We start from the raw sequence: 21,881 nt of genomic DNA, 5'->3' as shown, positions 1-21,881 counted from the left end.
AGTCTACATTAGGGTTAGTTTGTGTAATTTTCGATGTGTATGACACTTTGTTTGAATATGAACATAGAAATATAAGCTATATTTTTTATGCACCGTTTTAGCCAGCTTTATTAGCACTTTATAATTTTATTGAGAATTTTTATGATTTGTACTGCTCAGAATTAATAATGTCGTATATAATTTACAGTCATTTGACTACATCACAGCCGGCATTGAGGATGTGGCAGCCAGGCACGGTAACCTACTCTTCAGAAAAAAGTAAGTTTACTGTTATAATGTTATGTACTTTCCTAATTACTTCATAAAGCCTTAACAATTTTTGGTGTAGTCAATTTGTATCAGATTTCTAATAGCGTGGATAATCATCACTGAGTTCAAGATGGAATTAATTGTTTCGCCTTTGGATGACTTTTAAGTCAATCCACTAAAAAAGTTATATAAACTAATACAAATTTTTGAAAAAAAATTGTTATTCCTTCAGCTGATTTTAGTCTAATCATTATCTGCAGGTCTGTTAAAGTATATGGGATCCAAAACTATCCTCCTATTTAAATTTGTTTTCTGTATTTTCTCCCACTGACTGATACCTAGAATTTTTCCATTTTTATTTTTTTTCTTCTTCTACAGTATATATTTGCTGAAATTAAAATGAATGTAATTATTGTTATTGAAAGCTAAACATTTTCCTCTGTTTTACATAAAATGTTGAGCATTTCATATTTGGAATTTCCTCTTGGTCTTGGTACCAGCATAATTTTATTAGCATTTTTTTTTAGTTTAATAAGATCAGTGTAGAACAGTGTGGTATCTGTTGTTCCGTCAGTTCAGCAGGCTTCCTCAGTCGAGATACAGAGACAATAGAAGTGGTGGATATGTAGACATAAGGCGATTCGTCCTTCACCCTTAACGTAGTAGTTTGAGGTGGTCAGTCCCTCGACGTTGGTCATTGTTCAACTCCACAGCTTTGATTAATCTTAGTAGGCGAAACGTTTCGTCAGTGAAGATTCTAAACTGTTTTATATGTAATTTAAACCCCTAGTGGTATGCATTCTTAATGTAATTTTCCTTACAGGTTCAAGAGATTGAACCATAAATACCTAACACCATTCTTAGTCCACAAGAATAATGTAATGGAACCTAAATTCATTGAAACATTTAGCAACATCAAGATGCAAGAAGCTATTAATTACATGGAAAATAATGACAGTGCTTCCAACGATACAAAGTCATTTACCAATTTATTACGAAATGCTGTAACTCATCCATAGTAAGTATTTTTAATTATATTTTCCTTTCTGTACTAGATTATACTTGTTAAAATGTGTTTAAACTCAGTCATAAAAATTATCTCTGCAATATTTGTCATTGAATCTACAAAAAAACATTAATTTGCATAAAAAAACACGTAATTTATTAAAGTCACTTATTTAATTTATTGAAGGTAATTTTTAATATAATTTGTGTAGTATAGCACCTATTACAATATAAGATTACTATAACAGTCAAAATATATGGGAAAAATCACTTGTCTTTCAGTCTGCAGAAGAACAACCAGGGTGAATGGAACCTTGACGTTGGAGAACTGGAATACAAGAGAGGCATGAAGGATATTGATGATGCTAAATTGAATCATCTCCTATCTATTGACTATATAGCTAGGAGGCGAGTAAGTATGCAAAAATCCAGTGGCGAACCTACATTTTTGGGGCCCCTGAAGCTTGAACCGTTATGGGGGCCCCTTCGCAACCCCTTCTCATACAGTAGACCCAAAATTTTTTATTTTTTTTACTATATTGCTATGAGGCGAGTAAGTATACAGGAATCTGTGAAAATGCATTCCTTTTTTAAGAATATTTTTTTGTATTTTTTAACTGATCTATGTATTAAAACCTTTGAGGTCTTATTGTAATAAATTTAAAGATTATAGTTATACCAGTAATATCTAGAACAAAATCATTATAAAGGTTAGCTTAATTTGATAAATCTATAAATTTTCTTAAATAATGTAAATTTATACAATAATTCTGAAGGCACATAAAAGCTTCAGGCGTTCTTTTTGATGATAATACTATATAATGTAGGTTGTCTGTGTAAAATATTAATCGGTACTAAATCTATGATACTTCTTCCCTCAGCACCAAAGTTTAACCTACTTAAGACATGCAGTAAAGGATGATGAGTGGAAGACACGGAATGAAGCCATGCATCGTAATATGTATCTGTACTCACGCAAGTTTACCAGCAACACCAGGAAACAGAGCACCAGAAAAAGAGTAAGTAATGTATGCATATATATATATATATATATATATATATATATATATATATATATATATATATATATATATATATATATATATATATATATATATATATATATATATATATATATATATACATATATTTTATATTTTTTTTTTTCTTTTTTTTTTTTTTTCAACAAGTCGGCCGTCTCCCACCGAGGCAGGGTTACCCAAAAAAAAAAGAAAGAAAATCCCCAAAAAGAAAATACTTTCATCATCATTCAACACTTTCACCACACTCACACATTATCACTGCTTTTGCAGAGGTGCTCAGAATACAACAGTTTAGAAGCATATACGTATAGAGATACACAAGATATCCCTCCAAACTGCCAATATCCCAAACCCCTCCTTTAAAGTGCAGGCATTGTACTTCCCATTTCCAGGACTCAAGTCCGACTATATGAAAATAACCGGTTTCCCTGAATCCCTTCACTAAATATTACCCTGCTCACACTCCAACAGATCGTCAGGTCCCAAGTATCATTCGTCTCCATTCACTCCTATCTAACACGCTCATGCACGCTTGCTGGAAGTCCAAGCCCCTCACCCACAAAACCTCCTTTACCCCCTCTTTCCAACCCTTTCGAGGACGACCCCTACCCCTCTTTCCTTCCCCTATAGATTTATATGCTTTCCATGTCATTCTACTTTGATCCATTCTCTCTAAATGACCAAACCACCTCAACAACCCCTCTTCTGCCCTCTGACTAATGCTTTTATTAACTCCACACCTTCTCCTAATTTCCACACTCCGAATTTTCTGCATAATATTTACACCACACATTGCCCTTAGACAGGACATCTCCACTGCCTCCAACCGTCTCCTCGCTGCTGCATTTACCACCCAAGCTTCACATCCATATAAGAGTGTTGGTACTACTATACTTTCATACATTCCCTTCTTTGCCTCCATAGATAACGTTTTTTGACTCCACATATACCTCAACGCACCACTCACCTTTTTTCCCTCATCAATTCTATGATTAACCTCATCCTTCATAAATCCATCCGCCGACACGTCAACTCCCAAGTATCTGAAAACATTCACTTCTTCCATACTCCTCCTCCCCAATTTGATATCCAATTTTTCTTTATCTAAATCATTTGATACCCTCATCACCTTACTCTTTTCTATGTTCACTTTCAACTTTCTACCTTTACACACATTCTCAAACTCATCCACTAACCTTTGTAATTTTTCTTTAGAATCTCCCATAAGCACAGTATCATCAGCAAAAAGTAACTGTGTCAATTCCCATTTTGAATTTGATTCCCCATAATTTAATATATATATATATATATATATATATATATATATATATATACATATATATATATATATATATATATATATATATATATATATATATATATATATATATATATATATATATATATATATGGAGGGGTGTTAATGTTGCAGTTTAAAAACTGTAGTGTAAATCACCCTTCTGGCAAGACAGTGATGGAGTGAATGATGGTGAAAGTTTTTCTTTTTCGGGCCACCCTGCCTTGGTGGGAATCGGCCAGTGTGATAATAATATATATATATATATATATATATATATATATATATATATATATATATATATATATACATATGTGTGCGTGTGTGTGTGTGTATACTCACCTATTTGTACTCATTTATTTGTGGTTGCAGGGGTCGAGTCTTAGCTCCTGGCCCCGCCTCTTCACTGGTTGCTACTAGGTCCTCTCTCTCCCTGCCCCATGAGCTTTATCGAACCTCGTCTTAAAATTATGTATGGTTCCCGCCTCCACTACGTCACTTTCTAGGCTATTCCACAGCCTGACAACTCTGTAACTGAAGAAATACTTCCTAACATCCCTTTGACTCATCTGAGTCTTCAACTTCCAATTGTGACCTCTTGTTTCTGTGTCCCTTCCCTGGAACATCCTGTCTTTGTCCACCTTGTCTATTCCGCCCAGTATTTTATAAATCGTTATCATGTCTCCCCTGACCCTCCTGTCCTCCAGTGTGTGTGTGTGTGTGTGTGTATGTGTGTGTGTGTGCTCACCTAGTTGAGGTTGCAGGGGTCGAGTCCAAGCTCCTGTGTGTGTGTGTGTGTGTGTGTGTGTGTGTGTGTGTGTGTGTGTGTGTGTGTATGTGTGTGTGTGTGTTTGTGTGTGTGTGCATGTGTGCGATAAGATCACAGAAAACAGGTGATATCAGTATATGCAAAACAATCACTGTGAAAGGATAGTGAAATTCCAAGCGCTTTCGTGACTTCTCATAGTTCCTTGATAATAAAATTTGGGAATAATTTAATAATACATTGGACAAATAATAAATCTTAATTCTTGGGTAGAATATTTTGTTAGTGGGATGTCGTGAAGAACCTGTCTAGTTGGGCCAGCGGGCCTGCTGCAGTGTTTCTCCTTTCTTATGAGTCCGGTGTTGTCGCGCATCAGGTGTTGCTTTGTTGTGGGATGTGATGGTGAAGTGTGGTCTAGACCATTTATATGCCTTTCTTTGATGTATTACTTTTATAGTTCCTTGATAATATGAGAAGTCACGAATAAGTAAGTAAATAAGTAAGTTTATTCAGGTATACACAAATACAGTTATATAGAATTATCATACATAGCAGCATATGTGTAGAGAACCTGGGATAACCCAAAAAAGTCAGACACAGTGACTTATTTCCATTGGGGTCCTTTTACCTTATTATTATAATATAAAGGTTATAATATTTTTTATTATTCTACAATGAAGATAACATCTTATTATCATACTAAAAAGACTATCTACTACACGAGGGTCATTAAGACTATCTACAATACGAGGGTCATTACTAGGAATAAGGTAAAATTTACACGTATGTTAGCTAAAAAATAGAAAATCATTCCCCTCCCTTTCTGTAGCTACATTCATCAGACACCTTTTGGCACTCTTCTTGAACTGGTTCATGCTATGACTGGCTTTGACATGTGCGGGTAGTCTGTTCCATTCCTTTATTGCTGTACAATAAAAGGTGTTTGAAGCCTGGCCAATGACTGTGGGTACTACAAAGTTGTGCTCTCTCCCCCTAGTACTATGATTGCTTTGGTTCCCAACCTTGGAATTTCACTATTCTTTCACAGTGGTTGTTTTGCCAACACCTGCCTGGCTGGGCGAATCCCAGAAGAAATTAAACCTTTCTTTTTTGGAGCCTCACTATGTGATTTGAAGAAGGATGGGGGAGTCAGACCCATTGCTGTTGGTAACACTCTTCGCCGTCTCGTTGCCAAAGCAGCAGTAAGAAACATTCGCCTAGAAGCTGCCAGTTTACTCCAGCCACACCAACTGGGCATTGGGGTCTTCCAAGGCAGTGAAGCCGCAGCTCATGCGGCAAGGGCCTACATCAAGGACCTACCAGAAGACAAGGCCGTAGTCAAACTTGATTTTAGAAATGCCTTTAATATGGTGAAGAGAGATGTTGTCTTGCCGGCCGTTCGGGATCTGTTCCCCAGTCTTTTTCCCTTCATTTCAGCCGGCTACAGCAAACCCTCAGTCCTTTTGTTTGGAGAACATGAAATTCTCTCATCAGAGGGTGTTCAGCAGGGTGACCCACTAGCTCCACTTCTTTTCTGCTTGGCAGTAAGAGAACTAACTTCCAGCCTACGCAGCGAGCTCACATCTGGTACTTGAATGATGGCACTCTGGCAGGTACTGAAGAGTCCCTGTTAGATGACCTACAACTGGTGAAAATACAGGGAGAAGACTTGGGACTCATTGTCAATCCCTCCAAGTGTGAAATCATCACAGCGAACCAGGAAATAACCAATGCCGTGTGAAGAACCCTCCCAGAAGTCTCTACTTCCACTCCGTCCAACAGTACCCTCTTGGGAGCACTGCTGGGTCACCAGGCCATCGACACTGCCCTCAAGGACAAATTGAATGACCTGATGAGAATGGAGGAGAGAATAAACGATCTTGATGCCCATTGATGCTCTGTACCTCCTCACAAGGTGTCTTACTATGCCAAGACTCACTTACTTCCTGAGGTGTGCACCCTCTTTTGACAACTCAACACTCGACGAATACGACGCACACCTGAGATCAACCTTTAAGAAGGCACTGAACCTGTCACTAGGAACTAGGCCCCAGAAGGGTTAACAGGTGTACATATGGGTTTATGTCTACATATCTACAGTCCACTAATCATTTACAAGCAAATTTAGGAAATTTGTTTAGTATATCTGGCATCTTATTTTCATTAATAAGATATCTTGACATGGCACATAGGTTATTATACTGTCTATCTCTGTATTCCTCAATAAGTGGACAATTAAGCACACAGTGTTCAAGACAGTGACCATATGCCTGATCACATAATTTACATTTAGTTTGATCATCATCTGCGTGTCTCCCAAACTTCCAGAAGTACTTGTAACCAAGCCTAAGCCCGCATGTAGCTTTACCTGCTTTTCTGTCTTCGTGTTTGGCTTCCAGTGCTTTAGTCAAGAAGATTGTCCCCAAACGCTTAAGAGACGTGGTAGGAGCTCAAGACCCTAAATTTACTGAAGCAGCGATGCGGTGGGACACCCTTACAGACTTCTCCAGTAGACCAGCTCCTCCCAAAGAGCACAAACAGTCCCACTGGGACAAACCAATCATGGAAAAAATCCCTAACACAATGCTCACCAACGCTTCAGGAAAGGACAAAGCTCGTCTCCTGGCAGTGAAGGTACAACACTTAGGAGATTTCCTTTTAGCTGTTCGCAATTCCTCCCTGGGCACTCGACTCGACCCACAGGCCATTCGGATTGGTGTTGCTCTTCGCCTAGCCGCCCCCATCCTCACTGAACATAGGTGTATTTGCGAACCATACCACGGGCGGGGATAGAACCCGCGATCAGAGAGTCTCAAAACTCCAGACCGTCGCGTTAGCCACTGGACCAGCTAGCCACAATAAGATTCGTCCAACTAGGTATATTTCTACACCATAGGAAGGTTAGCATAGGCACCACTGAGACCACAAATGCACGTTTTTACAGACGAATCTCCAGCTAGCGTGGCCGTGACGAACTCTAGCTCAAGTCCCCTCAAAGTCGTTAACTCCAGACCGTGGCTAACGCGACGGTCTGGAGTTTTGAGACTTTCTGATCGGGGGTTCTATCCCCGCCCGTGGTATGGTTTATTTGCAATTGTGTCATTACGATTTCGTGAATCGTGTATTTACGGCAGGGCGACTGCCGATCAATTCGGACTTCATGGTCTCGTGTGTCACACAGCAGAAGGGAAGTATGCCAGACATGAGGAGGTCAGTGACATCATAAAGAGAAGCCTCGCCACAGCCCGTTGCCCAGCTCAGCGGGAACCCCGAGTGCAGAGGTCTGACGGAAGTCAAAAGCGTCCTGTTGGAGCCACTATGCTACCCTGGAAGGATGGAAAGTAGATTGCCTGGGACTACACCTGTGCCGCCACATTGGCAGACACCTACTTGCAATACTCCGAAGCTGAAGGGGGTGGAGCTGCCAGCCACAGAGAGACCCAGAAGATCCGCAAAAATGAAGACCTTCCCCCTTGTTATAACTTCATCCCAATAGGGTCGGAGACCCTTGGAGCATGGGGAAAGTGTGCTCTAAAGTTACTCAAAGAGCTGGGTGAAAAGCTCATCATAGAAACCAAGGACCACAGGGCGACCAGCTTCCTCTTTCAGAGACTCAGTGTCGCGATCCAGAGAGGAAATGCCTGCAGCATTCTGGGCACTCGGCCGACTGTCAGGGAGCTGGACGAAGTATTCGAGATGTAGCTCTGAGTTGTTATCTATGTTTTGTCACTATATATATATATATTTTTTTTTTATCACACTGGCCGATTCTCACCAAGGCAGGGTGGCCCGAAATTGGAGCACGCATCAATAACTGGGCCTCTACCCTTCACACAGAACTGTTTGCCATACTTCTTGCACTCAAATGCGTCCATGTATCTAAGATTGACACTTTAATTGTAGCTGATTCTCTGTCATTCATAAATGCTCTCAACTCATTAAGTATAAATTGTGGCATGATTGTGTCAGAAGCCAGACACAGGTATGGTAAGATTGTGGACAGTGGAGTCAGAGTGCACATGCTGTGGATTCCATCTCACATTGGTCTTCAGATGCATGATAGAACTGATAAATTGGCTAAGCTGTATGCTTTCAAAGAGGGAGTAGATTACAATCTTGGCTTGTCAGGTAGTAGTTTGAGAACAATAATACGAAAAGAACTTCGAATGAACTTTATTGACTTAAGACTTAGGGAGATTGACACAAGTCAGTCCATCTATCATCATTCCATCATGCAGGAGGAGCCACATGTAGACCAAACGAAATGTAAATTTTGCCAGATAGACTATTGTCACACCCTGCGTCATTATGTACTGGAGTGTGATCAAATTAATGAATTTAGAAACAACTCACTCATAAATGTTCACGAAATGGCAAAGTATTTTATCCACAGTGGTATATTACAGACCATTCTGGAGAAATACCCCGACTTTGCTAGCTGTAAATAAAGCATTACTCATTACAATTGTGACCAGGTGTGGACGTATCAGTGGCTCATTACTTTGTAATTTGTTCATGACTGTAACCATGTATAGGAGTGAGGCTGATTCATTACCTCTGTAACTTGCAATGATTGTGACCAGATCTACCTGGAGTTCATTACCTTTGTATCTAGTTCAGCTATCATAACTTTGGGGTCAGTCCCTGGACCCATTATGTACCTTTGTAATCTTTTGACTACCGCCCACAGGATGGGTATGGGGTGCATAATAAACATATTAAACTAACTACACACACACACACACACACACACACACACACACACACACACACACACACACACACACACACACACACACACACACACACACACACACACACACACATATATATATATATATATATATATATATATATATATATATATATACATACATACTATATTAACACATCGCCCGTCTCCTACCTAAACAGAATGATCTGAAAGAGAAACACTTTCACTATCATTCAGTAAGATGTAAGCGCAGATATGACAGTTTAGATGTCCTTCCAAACAGCAAATATCCCAACCCCTCCTTCAGAGTGCAGGCACTGTATTTACACCTTCAGAACTCAAGTCCGGCTAACCGGTTTCCCTGAATTCCTTTACAAAATATTACCTTATTTACACAATGAAATAGCTTGGCTATATTATATAGACTTTCCGCAAAACTTGGTCTCGATTGGCAACCAAACTCTATAGTAGTATGAATCTGAAGGTTGTGTAACATTAATTCTTAACCTATATTTAAGAAACTCATGGAGTGAAGTTCCTAAGACTCCGCATATTTCTTTTATTTTGCAGGTAGAGAATGGTGAGCCAGGGCAGCCAGTGGCAGGTGACGGGCGGGAATCTTTCCGCAAGATTGGTTCTGATATTAAACTTGAGAGTGGTGAGTCATTTCTCTCAGTTTTATGATCAAGTGGAAGCGCTAAAGTGGGGAGGGGGTCTTAGTGCATCTGGTGAATGTGAGATAGTCATATTTGATCCAAGGCGGGGGAAGGCTGCGACAGTTCCTTGCATCAAAAGCTTTTTTTTTTACTACCATTGAGGACTCGCGTTTACTCTTTGAAGGGGTGGTATAAGCCTTTTTTTATAATCAGGAAGCGCTAAACCCACGGGGTTCACATAGTAACTGGAAAAAGGAGAGATATTCAAGTTTGATCCGAGGAGGGGAAGGATAAATCTAGTTCCTTGGATCAACTCTACACCGTCATCCAAGCATATTCTCGAGGGATTTATACGCCTCTATAACTTCTTTATATAATAAATTTATACTTTGTGTATATTATATGGTGAGTTAAAAATAGCAATAACGTTTTAAATTCTTAATTGTATGAACTGTCTTATCTGAGCACCTCTGCAAAGAGAGTGATTATGTATGAGGTGAAAGTGTTGAATGATGATGAAAGTATTTTCTTTTTGGGGATTTTCTTTCTTTTTGGTCACCCTGCCTCGGTGGGAGACGACTGAGTGTTAAAAAAATGAACCTTGCCTGGAAAATGAATACAAAATACATTTGTTCTTTCACCAATGTTAGCCATTAATGGCCTCTTCAAGGGGGGCTCCTTGTCGTAGTGAAGAGGCTCTTGGTCTGAGGAATTAGACCTGTTGGTCTCCTTCCTCAGACCGAACCTAATTACCCCCAATCCCCCCTTCCCTACCCCATCCTCCCCATCCCCCCTTTTCCCTTTCCTGCTCCTCCTGCTCCTGCTCCTCCTCCCCATCCCTCCCTTATTCCCTTCCTCTTTTTGGCCTGTGGGATTCTTCCCACAGGCACGCTGGTTCCTAGGTAGGGGAAAGGGTACCGGGGTCCATCCCATTCCGTTGAGGTTCTTGGCGGTGGCATAGTTTGCCATGGAATCTGGATCGCCTGTGGATGTCCCGATCCCTCTCTGGTATCCCGGGGGGGGGGTGGCTTTGGGTGTCTTTCGGGCGATGGGTGTATCTCTGGAAGCTGCCTTTCGGATTCGGGGGGTGATGGTCGAAGGAGGTATGCTTTGTGGCGAATATCCAGCCGGCCTCTCTTTTGTCCACCGAGGTAGCTCGGCAGATGTAAGGTTGCTATCCCGGATTGCTGGTTTACTGGCATGAAGGGTAGGGTATGGCACGGGTTCCATGCTGCATCTGAGCTACTTGTGGTGCTGAGGTCCTCTTGAGCGCGGAGAGAGATTTCCGGCCCTTTCATTCCTCCTAAGAACTATCCCTCCTCGCTCCCCCCTTTTTTTATTCTTTTTTTTTATTTTTCTTTTCTTTTCTTCTTTCTTTTTTTTCTTAAAAACATAAAGAAAAGAAGTAACCTAACCATGGAGATCCCAATCCATAAACCTACTACCCCGGGCCCCTTCTTGGTACCACACCCCATTCTGGCCCGGCCTCGTTTTTTGACCACTCTTCGGACACTCCTGATGCCCCTGTACCTCTTGCTGATGTTGTTTCCTCACCCGCTTCAGGTGCTGGGGTTTCGACTGACTCCTTCGATTTGTCTGACCTCTGCTCTCGTTTGACTATGCTTTCGGCCTCTCCCTCTACGATGTGGCAATTTTCGAATCGCCAGCCCATTCCACGTTGGACCAACTCTGGTCCCACTCCTAAATACCAACGACAATTGCCTGATGATGATACTTCACCACCTTCTCGTTCTTCTCAGAAAAGATCAACACGTCATGCACTCCCTTTCCAAGCTCAGTTTTGGAATGCGCAATGCACTAAATTCTTTACTTTACGACCTACTTCCTCTAGTGCCTATCTTTCCGACCATAATATTGGCAAGTCACTCCTACGTCATGTTGGTAGAGATATTTCCTTTCATGCTCTTAAGAGTGGTATGCACATCATCACTGTCCAGAATGCTACCCAAGCTCATGATCTTTCTCTTCTTTCACATAACAATACTATTCCTGTCACTATCGAAAAACATCATTCCTTCAATTCTTGTAGTGGTACTGTCATTCTGCCCCACACCATAGTCCAACAGAATTTTCAGATGTGGCAATGACATTCTCGAACAGGTGGAACTCCAAGATTTCCCGGTCCTCAAGGTAGACACTTATGTCCTTCCTGCCCGCGGGCGGAGGCGATACCCTTGCAATGTGGCTCGATTAACTTTTGACAGCCGTGAACTCCCATCCTCTGTTTATGTAGCAGGACATCGGTTACAAGATCAGAAGTGATCCCTACACCGCAACAGTGTAGAAATTGCTGGCAATTTGGTCACCCAGCAAAATATTGCAGGTCTATACCTGAATGCCCAGTCTGTGGTGCCAATGACCATTCTAATACATATTGCAGTCAGCCTCCCTCTTGCCTTAATTGTCATGAGGCTCACCCTTCGTACTCTCGCCATTGCCAGGTCTACTTAAATGAGTGTGAAATCCGTTGCCTCAAAGAGGCAGAAGGTCTCCCTTATGCTATGGCAGTTTCTCATCTCTGCCTCCAAGGAAGACTACCCCATGTTTCTTATTCTCGTGTTTCAAAACATCCCCCCACTTCTGGGGTCCCATCTTCTGCAGCCTCCTCTGTGGTTACCCCTCCCATAGTCACTCCTGTATCTAATTCTTTTGCTGTCCTGGGCTCAGACGTCCCTACTTCAACACCTCAGTCTCTTCTCACATCTTCGAGTTTTCCCTCACAAGCCCCGGTATCGACAAGACCTCGCACGACACCTTCTACCAATCGCCCCTCTACTTTTCATTAGTCCAAAAAATTTCCATTGCTCAAATCTCCTTTAACCCCTCCTTCCCTTCTTCCACCTCATTTTACCTTCCCAGTCTCTGTACCTGGTTCTTCCCCTCTCACTGGCTCTGTTACAAGTGTGGAGGTTCACCCTCCTCCTCGTACTGTGCCTTCCTCCCCTGTTCCTCTTCTGCTACCTCCCAGGTTTCTGCCTCTTCTGTCCCCTCCCACACTTCTCCAGTTCCCTCCACCCTTTCGCCCCCCCTACTTTGGTACAGTCCATTATGGTTCCAATCTTTACTCATCCTCCTCCTTCCATCTCCAATATTGTCTCCCATACAATGTCTTTGAATTCCGAAACACTTGAAGCTATCTCTGAATATATTGCAGAGACCAAACCATCAATGGACACTGATCCACCCCCTGTTCCTTCTCTTTCCTCTCCTCCATCTACACAACTCCTTTCTTCGCAGCACACCATTCCTTCACTGCTTGAACGTTTTCCACTGCCGCCGCATGTGGACTTTTCTAACCCCTCTAGTCCGTAGGTACCCTTACCTGAGGATTTCTGGTATCTTTATCATTGCTAATCATGGCCTATTTACAGTGGAATATCCGCGGCCTCAGGGGTAATTGGGGTGAGCTTCAGATGTTGCTCTCTCGGTTTTCCCCTGTTGGTGTTTGCTTACAAGAACCAAAATTACACTCTGTTGTTATCTATCCCATCTCAGGTTATAATTTATTGTATTCTTCGGATCCTTTTCCTGATGGGACCTTTAATGAAAGTGCCCTTCTTCTACACACTGATATTCCGTACCATCAGCTATTTGTCCGTACTTCGCTGCATTACACAGCAGCCCATATCCACTTGCATAGGTGGTATACACTCTGTTCTTTGTATCTCTCTCCTTCTCGGGCATTATCTATCCCGGATGTTGCCTTTCTTCTTTCATCCTTACTGCCACCACTTCTGTTACTTGGCGATTTTAATGCTCATCATTTCCTCTGGGGGGTCTCACTGTGATTCCCGTGGCATTCAGATGGAGGCTTTTCTTGCTTCCTACCCCCTCCATGTTTTAAATACAGGTACTCACACCCATTTTGACCCTCGTACTCATACTCTCTCTTGCACTGATCTCTCAGTCTGCTCTTCCTCTGCTGCACTAGACTTCACCTGGTCTGTTCTCCCAGACTTACATGATAGCGATCATTTTCCAATCATTCTTACTTCTTCATATTCACCACCTCTTCGTAGCCCACGCTGGCAATTCGATCAAGCAAATTGGGACCTTTACTCGCAACTAACTGCTTTTAGTGAGGTTCCTCCTTCGCCCTCCATTGATGAGCTTTTACACCTCTTCTCGTCATCAGTTTTAACTGCAGCTTCTCATTCTATACCCCAAATCTTGGGCAGGCATTCTCAGAAGTGCATGCCTTGGTGGTCTCCTGCTTGTGCTCGTGCAGTACGTTTGAAACGCACTGTGTAGGGTAGGTACTGGTACAATAGAACCGCTGAAAGACTTCTTGATTTTAAGCAGAAGCGTGCTATTGCTCTCCGTGTCATTGATGATGCTAAACGCACTTGCTGGCGAGATTATGTTTCCACCATAACCTCTGCTTCCTCTATGAGTGCAGTCTGGAAAAAAGTGAGAAAATTGAGTGGTAAATATTCTCCTGACCTGGCTCTTGTTCTACTGGTCGCCAGTGTTGATATAGCAAACCCTCTTGACGTTGCAATTGAAATTGGCAATCATCTGGTCTTTATCTCTCGAGGGCTCCATCTATGCCCCTCGTTTCTTTCCTCAAAGTCTGCCAGAGAGTTAGCACCCTCGGACTTTTCTTCTCTCAGAGAAGAACAGTATAATGTGCCTTTTACACTTCAAGAACTGGAGGCAACACTCTCAGCTTGCCGATCATCGGCAGCTGGGCCTGACGACATTCATATTCGGATGTTACAACATTTACATCAGTCAGCCCTTGCAGTCCTCTTACGCCTCTTCAATCTTATTTGGTCACAAGGAGTTCTTCCCCAGCTGTGGAAATCTGCCTTTGTTCTCCCTTTCTGCAAACCGAGTACTACAGGACATGATGCCTCCCACTATCGTCCCATTGCTCTTACCAGTTCAGATTGCAAAGTGATGGAATGTCTGGTATATCGACGTTTAATGTGGTATTTAGAGACACAACCGTCTCTCACTAGTCAATATGGCTTTCGTAAGGGCCGTTCTACCATAGACCACTTACTACACTTGGATACGTATGTTCGTAATGCTTTTGCGAATAACCACTCAGATATTACCATATTTTTTGACCTTGAGAAGGCATATGACACAACTTAGAGGTATAATATTTTGGCCCAAGCCCACTCCTTAGGCCTCCGAGGCAATCTACCATCCTTCCTTAAGAACTTTTTAACTTACAGACATTCCCGTGTTCGGGTTAATAATGTGCTCTCCTCAGACTTCGTCCAAGCTGAAGGTGTCCCCCAGGGATATGTTCTGAGCACAACACTTTTTCTCCTTGCTATAAATGATTTGTCCTATAGTCTTCCATCCAATATTTGGTCATCACTCTATGTTGATGATTTCGCTATTGCTTGAGCAGGCGCTGACTGCCACCTCATTACAGTTTCTCTCCAGCATGCGTTCGACCGTGTTTCCAGTTGGGCCACCATGCATGGGTTTAAATTTTCCAGTACCAAAATTCACCAAATTACTTTCACTAGACGCTCTGTCATCTCCGATCATCCTTTGTACCTCTATGGCTCCCGTATCCGTGAACGTGATACAGTCAGGTTTCTAGGTCTTCTCTTTGTCCGTAGGTTATCCTGGAAACCTCACATTGCCTCTCTGAAGGCAACTTGTCACAGCCGGCTGAACCTTCTTAAAACCCTTGCTCATCTTTCATGGGAAGCTGATTGTCGAACTCTCCTTCGCCTACATTCAGCCCTCATTTTATCGAAACTCGATTATGGTGACCAGATCTATTCAGCGGCCTCTCCTGCTACTCTCTCTAGCCTTTACCCCATCCATCACCAAGGATTACGTTTATTCTTTGGTGCTTTTCGCTCTTCCCCTGTTGAGAGCCTCTATGGAGAAGAGAATGTTCCATCCTTGTCCGATCGCCGTGATGCCCCATTGCCTTCACTACTATGTCCGCTCTCATGATCTCCGCAATCCTTCCATTTATAGAATGGTCACTGATATTAGTAGACATTCTTTATTTGTTCGCCGCCCCTGTTTGCTCCGTCCCTTCTCTCTTCGCCTATATTCGCTCTTGTCTTCCCTTCAGTTACCACCTTTCTATGTTCATGTAGCATCTCACTTTTTCCTACCCCCCTGGGAAGTTCCAGCTGTTTGAGTATGTTCATTCTCACTCCCTTGCTCAAAAGCCCAACTGCCTACTGTAGCTTCCCGCTCTCTTTTTCTTGACCACTTCCACTCTCATTCTCATGCCATCGCAGTGTACACAGATGGTTCTAAGTCTTCTGATGGCGTCGGATTCGCAGCAGTGTTTCCGGACAGCATTGTGCGAGGGCATTTGCTATCTTCGGCTAGCATTTTTGCTGCTGAATTGTATGCCATTCTTGCAGCACTTATTCCTATTGCATCTATGTCTGTGCCATCATTTGTGGTTGTATCAAACTCCCTTAGTGCTCTACAGGCTATATGGAAATTTTATACACCTCACCCCCTAGTTCTCCGTATCCAACTTTGGCTATGCCGTATCTCTACCAAGCATAAAGATATTGTTTTTTGTTGGGTCCCTGGTCATGTTGATGTACAGGGCAATGAACAGGCAGACACTGCTGCGCGGTGAGCAGTACATGATCTACCAGTTTCATATAGAGGTGTTCCATTTACAGACTATTTTGCTGTAATAGCTACCCACCTTCACACCCGTTGGCAACAACGTTGGTCTAATCTACTCGGTAACAAACTTCATTCTATTAAACCGAGTATAGGTTACTGGCCGTCTTCTTGTCATCAGAGTCGAGGTTGGGAGACTATTCTCTCCTGCCTTGCATTGGCCACACTCATCTTACTCATGGGTATCTCATGGAGAGGCACCCTGTTCCTCTCTGTAAGAAGTGTCAAGTTCCAATATCGATTAGCTACATTCTGTTAGACTGCCCACTCTATCAACGAGCACACAGAATTTACCTCCAACGTCGTCTCTCTCTCTTTACCTTCCCTTCTTGCTGATGGACCCTCCTTTAATCCTGACTCTCTCATTGACTTCTTGAGAACAACTGATTTACTCCACAAACTCTGATGATGATACCTTTCGCACTCCTCTCAGCCCTTTCTACCTCAATCTCTTGCTACCCTCTACCCCTGCACTATCCACTGCCCCGCTGTTCTCCGTAACCTACTAATCATCCATCTTCCTTTTACCCCCTGATACCCTCGCTTCCTTCCTGCCCTGCAGCGTTGTATAGCCCTTGTGGTTTAGCTTCTTTTTTATAATAATAATAATAATAATAATAATAATAATAATAATAATAATAATAATAATAATAATAGCCATTAATGGTTGTCATTCATTAAATATTTAAAAAATTATTTCTGTGCATAACCCACAAAATAAAAATGAAGACTTGAACATCTTCTGAGTTCGTCTTGTGCGAGTACCATTATAAAGTCGTCCAGTTTCCGTATGCAACTTGTGCGTTAATGGCGAATTTCTCCAAACATGTTACTGTAAATGTTTACATATAATTCTTTTGTGAATTATTTCACCCACATTGTTTTTTTGACTTGCATCCTTTATTGTAATATATTCTCAAATGCATTAGCTTCTATTTATGTATGTGACTTAACTCCGGCAGACTATATGGATCACGTGATGGCGGAGAATCCTGCTTTTGTGGACGACGAGGGTGTGGTGACTTACACACGAGGTGAGCAATATAGTAGTGTGCTGACTCAGGGCAGACGAGGGTGTGGTAACTTACACACGAGGTGAGCAATATAGTAGTGTGCTGACTCAGGTCAGACGAGGGTGTGGTGACTTACACACGAGGTGAGCAATATAGTAGTGTGCTGACTCAGGTCAGACAAGGGTGTGGTGACTTACACACGAGGTGAGCAATATAGTAGTGTGCTGACTCAGGTCAGACGAGGGTGTGGTGACTTACACACGAGGTGAGCAATATAGTAGTGTGCTGACTCAGGTCAGACGAGGGTGTGGTAACTTACACACGAGGTGAGCAATATAGTAGTGTGCTGACTCAGGTCAGACGAGGGTGTGGTGACTTACACACGAGGTGAGCAATATAGTAGTGTGCTGACTCAGGTCAGACGAGGGTGTGGTGATTTACACATGAGGTGAGCAATATAGTAGTGTGCTGACTCAGGTCAGACGAGGGTGTGGTGACTTACACACGAGGTGAGCAATATAGTAGTGTGCTGACTCAGGTCAGACGAGGGTGTGGTAACTTACACACGAGGTGAGCAATATAGTAGTGTGCTGACTCAGGTCAGACGAGGGTGTGGTGACTTACACACGAAGTGAGCAATATAGTAGTGTGCTGACTCAGGTCAGACGAGGGTGTGGTGACTTACACACGAAGTGAGCAATATAGTAGTGTGCTGACTCAGGTCAGACGAGGGTGTGGTGACTTACACACGAGGTGAGCAATATAGTAGTGTGCTGACTCAGGTCAGAGTTTTGCTCTAAATTTGATACTTAAAAAATTGCACATATTTAGCCATTGTGAAAGTCAATATTAGGTGGCATTCGCAGATAGTTTTTTGTTGTATATGAAGCTTTCTTTGTGATGCTGAGAGTATTTTACATAAAAGAAAATAAATTATATAGCGTAATTTTTTTAGTGTATAACATCTATTTGGATTAATTGTATATCTGCATGTAATAGTTTTATAACAAGTTAGTGTAGTATGTTCTGATTTATATATGCATAAAACAATTGTAAACAAAATTATGTATCTCATTATGTTGAAGTGTGTATGTAACAATACAAGTCATGTACTTGTCCATACTTCACAGACATGCCTAGTTCTTCCAGAAAAAGATCAAGTCACACCACAGTAGCAGAAGCAATATTACCTTGGAAACGATACCATGGTTGTAAGTATCAATGACTTTCCTGTTTCATAATCAAGGAACTATCCGTAAGGGTCTTGGGGTGGAGAGGAAGTGATAGTCAACCACTGCACCATGCAAACTAGATTTTTATTTTTATTTCTATATGCGCCTTCACATGTGAACTGCTGTTTTCAGTTTTCATCACAAAAATTATATTGATTTGTATTTAATTTGTTCATTACCTTGAATGTGTTTCGTTTTGTTTCGTGCAGCTCATAAAGTGAACAGTAATATAGAAATGATTATAAAGGTCCCAGAGAATCCCTGAGGCCTTACTGAGTTACATCGTTGTAATATATGGATACACACTTAAGTTTTCACATATTATTGATAATGAAGCCATCTGTCTCTTGTAGCGTTTAAGGCCTGTCTCTAATTTTTTTTTTTTTTTGGACAATCAAGGCATAATGGCCTTGGCTACAATTTACAACTTCATATAAGTTGAAATATCAAGGCTAGGTAGGCTAGTCTCAGCCTAGCAGTGACAGCAGTCAACTGATCATGTTGCTTTATGCAATATTTACTGATAATTTTCATGATAAAGGAAACAAAGTATTGTTAAACGTTATAATGACAACGTTTCTTAAATTACATTATTTTATCATACAATTTGTCAATATTCATTTGATATTCTTATTATAAATTTTGTTAAGTACAATGTTTTTGTTAGTTTCTATCTGCACTTCAGGCATTAAATTTTAGTGCTAGTTCTTTTCTGATTAACTTACAAATCCGTCACTTATATCACATCTGTCAACCATTCATCCTTTATCATATAAATTATCATCACATCCATTTCGTGAAATTACTATGACATCAATAATATAAGTGGTAAATACTACATAAGGACCATGGAGATGAAACAAGTTTACAAGATAACTAATAAAAACTTATTTTTTATTTTTTATTTTTTTTTCTTGCTGCAAATATTAGAGGCTAAAAGTTCTTGTTTACCCTCACAGGTGACGCTCCTGAATCAGCTCGTGATGTCAAACGAAAATTCAGCGTCATACCAGATGGTAAGGAGAATATTATTACATTTATGGGGAGCGCTAAACCCGTAGAGATCATAAAGCAGCTGGGGAAATGAGGGAGTTATTACTGTTCGATCCAAGGAAAGGGAAATAGGGTCCAGTGCCATGGATCAAGACCTTCATTTACCAGGTTCAAGGAACTTGCCTGGGGTGGGTGGGGGGGGGACAACGTCTTGTATTTTGGAAATTCATTTCATAATTATTTAATTTTGAATGCAAAATGGGTGATATACTGATAACATTATTAGTTACAATATCCAAACTTTTGCTTTGTCTAATATTAAAGTGATTCGTCTGTAGACCTCATGAGACTTTGTTACCTTTTACAAAATTTAATTGTTTTGTTATAAATTAACTTTTGCTAATGTCACTCAAGCATAATTTTACATTTGCTTGTTAAGATAATACCAAATCTTGACATAAATTCTATAAGCTACTAGCAAACTAACTAGATAAATGAAGGATAAACACGTTTTAAAAGGGGCAAAATATTGCTGTAAGTGGATGAGCGAAGAGAGGGGAGGGTGCTTATATTTTATTAATGTAAATTTGTAAATACTTCACAGATATATTTTATTTTTCCTATAGGTGGCAATGTCATACAAACGATGACTGAGGTCTCACTACCCTGGAAGCGAACAGATAACTCTGATCAACCAGTCCAACAGACGGAGTTCCCTGCTTGGGCATCAAATAAGGAATATTTACTTTATCATTCGCCTTCTAATACTCTGCTTGGTAAATGATTTAACTGATTTTATAAACTTAACTAAGCTCTTTGTGATAAATTAATAATATTTTCTTTAAAAAGCGTATTAATTAATGAAGTTGATATTCAAAATGACTCATAACAATATTAAATTCATTCCACAGGTTCCCTAGGAAAGCACGAATCGTATCCCAACATACGTGAAATTTTTGGAAGGCGGAGCAGCAGCGGTGCATCAGTCACTGCCCACCGTGATTCCTTGAAAGACAGTCTCAGTTTTGCTAAAGATAATACCTCGGGCACTTCACTCCAGGATAAATTTCCCTCGCGTAATTCTTTGAATGAATCAACCTTATACACTGCATCCTTACTTGTGCCAGACTTATCTTTGAACATGAGGCGACATTCTCACACAGGAGAACACTCCCTGCTTAATACTACAATTAAAGAGGAAGAAGGACGACGCGATGCAGTAATTGAAGTTATCCCTGATCGTGAGCAGACACGGATGTAGATTCTACTCTCCATAAGAATATATATATATTTTTATATTTTAACAACATTTAGGTAAATGTATGTGGTTCTTGTAGTGTAATATATGAAAAAATGTGTTCTACTCATATATATTTTATAAAAGTGGTGATAAATTCTATGCAGGTAATCTCTAGTTATAAAATGATGTAATTCTCCAAGTTCACATAGTGTTTGCAGAATGAGTTTTTTATACACATTCAGAAAATGCATCATTGATGTTGACAAAAAATCAGTAATCTAATTCATTAATTACATTTATATACATAAATACAGAACACTAATCCTTTTCAACTCATCTCATTGAGGTAATAATCTATATTTTTGTTGGAATTTGTAAACTACACTCTAGTAAATGTATATAATTGTTTGTATTATTTTGTATTGCGATATTTTCATGCTTCCTCTGTATATAATAAATTACATTGTACAGCATTAGTAATTATGACTCATTTTATACTGGACCTAAAACAAATGTTGGTCGTTGAGGTGACACCTGTGTTAAGTTGACGATCCGTTGAGGTGACACCTGTGTTAAGTTGACGATCCGTTGAGGTGACACCTGTGTTAAGTAGACGATCCGTTGAGGTGACACCTGTGTTAAGTAGACGATCCGTTGAGGTGACACCTGTGTTAAGTAGACGATCCGTTGAGGTGACACCTGTGTTAAGTAGACGATCCGTTGAGGTGACACCTGTGTTAAGTAGACGATCCGTTGAGGTGACACCTGTGTTAAGTAGACGATCCGTTGAGGTGACACCTGTGTTAAGTAGACGATCCGTTGAGGTGACACCTGTGTTAAGTAGACGATCCGTTGAGGTGACACCTGTGTTAAGTAGACGATCCGTTGAGGTGACACCTGTGTTAATTAGACGATCCGTTGAGGTGACACCTGTGTTAAGTAGACGATCCGTTGAGGTGACACCTGTGTTAAGTAGACGATCCGTTGAGGTGACACCTGTGTTAATTAGACGATCCGTT

At 41.0% G+C, this 21,881-nt stretch overlaps 1 protein-coding gene across 2 annotated transcripts in view; it reads left to right on the top strand.

The window, feature by feature from the left end:
• The window catches only part of LOC128694861 (probable Na(+)/H(+) antiporter nhx-9), a 37,750-nt gene extending 16,408 nt beyond the window's left edge, over window positions 1-21,342 (top strand). For both annotated transcript variants that reach the window (XM_053785205.2, XM_070094339.1), the window contains exons 9-18: window positions 188-258; window positions 1,073-1,267; window positions 1,537-1,666; window positions 2,136-2,273; window positions 9,645-9,732; window positions 17,347-17,418; window positions 18,528-18,608; window positions 19,589-19,645; window positions 20,249-20,398; window positions 20,534-21,342. In XM_053785205.2, the coding sequence (XP_053641180.2) occupies window positions 188-258; window positions 1,073-1,267; window positions 1,537-1,666; window positions 2,136-2,273; window positions 9,645-9,732; window positions 17,347-17,418; window positions 18,528-18,608; window positions 19,589-19,645; window positions 20,249-20,398; window positions 20,534-20,883 (1,332 nt within the window). In that variant the 3' untranslated portion in view covers window positions 20,884-21,342. The remainder of the gene's footprint in view (window positions 1-187; window positions 259-1,072; window positions 1,268-1,536; window positions 1,667-2,135; window positions 2,274-9,644; window positions 9,733-17,346; window positions 17,419-18,527; window positions 18,609-19,588; window positions 19,646-20,248; window positions 20,399-20,533) is intronic.
• The last annotated feature ends 539 nt before the right edge of the window (window positions 21,343-21,881 follow it).

Source organism: Cherax quadricarinatus, chromosome 45, assembly GCF_038502225.1.
Source record: "Cherax quadricarinatus isolate ZL_2023a chromosome 45, ASM3850222v1, whole genome shotgun sequence".
Classification (NCBI taxonomy): Eukaryota; Metazoa; Arthropoda; class Malacostraca; order Decapoda; family Parastacidae; genus Cherax; species Cherax quadricarinatus.
This window is presented reverse-complemented; position numbering and strand designations above follow the sequence as displayed.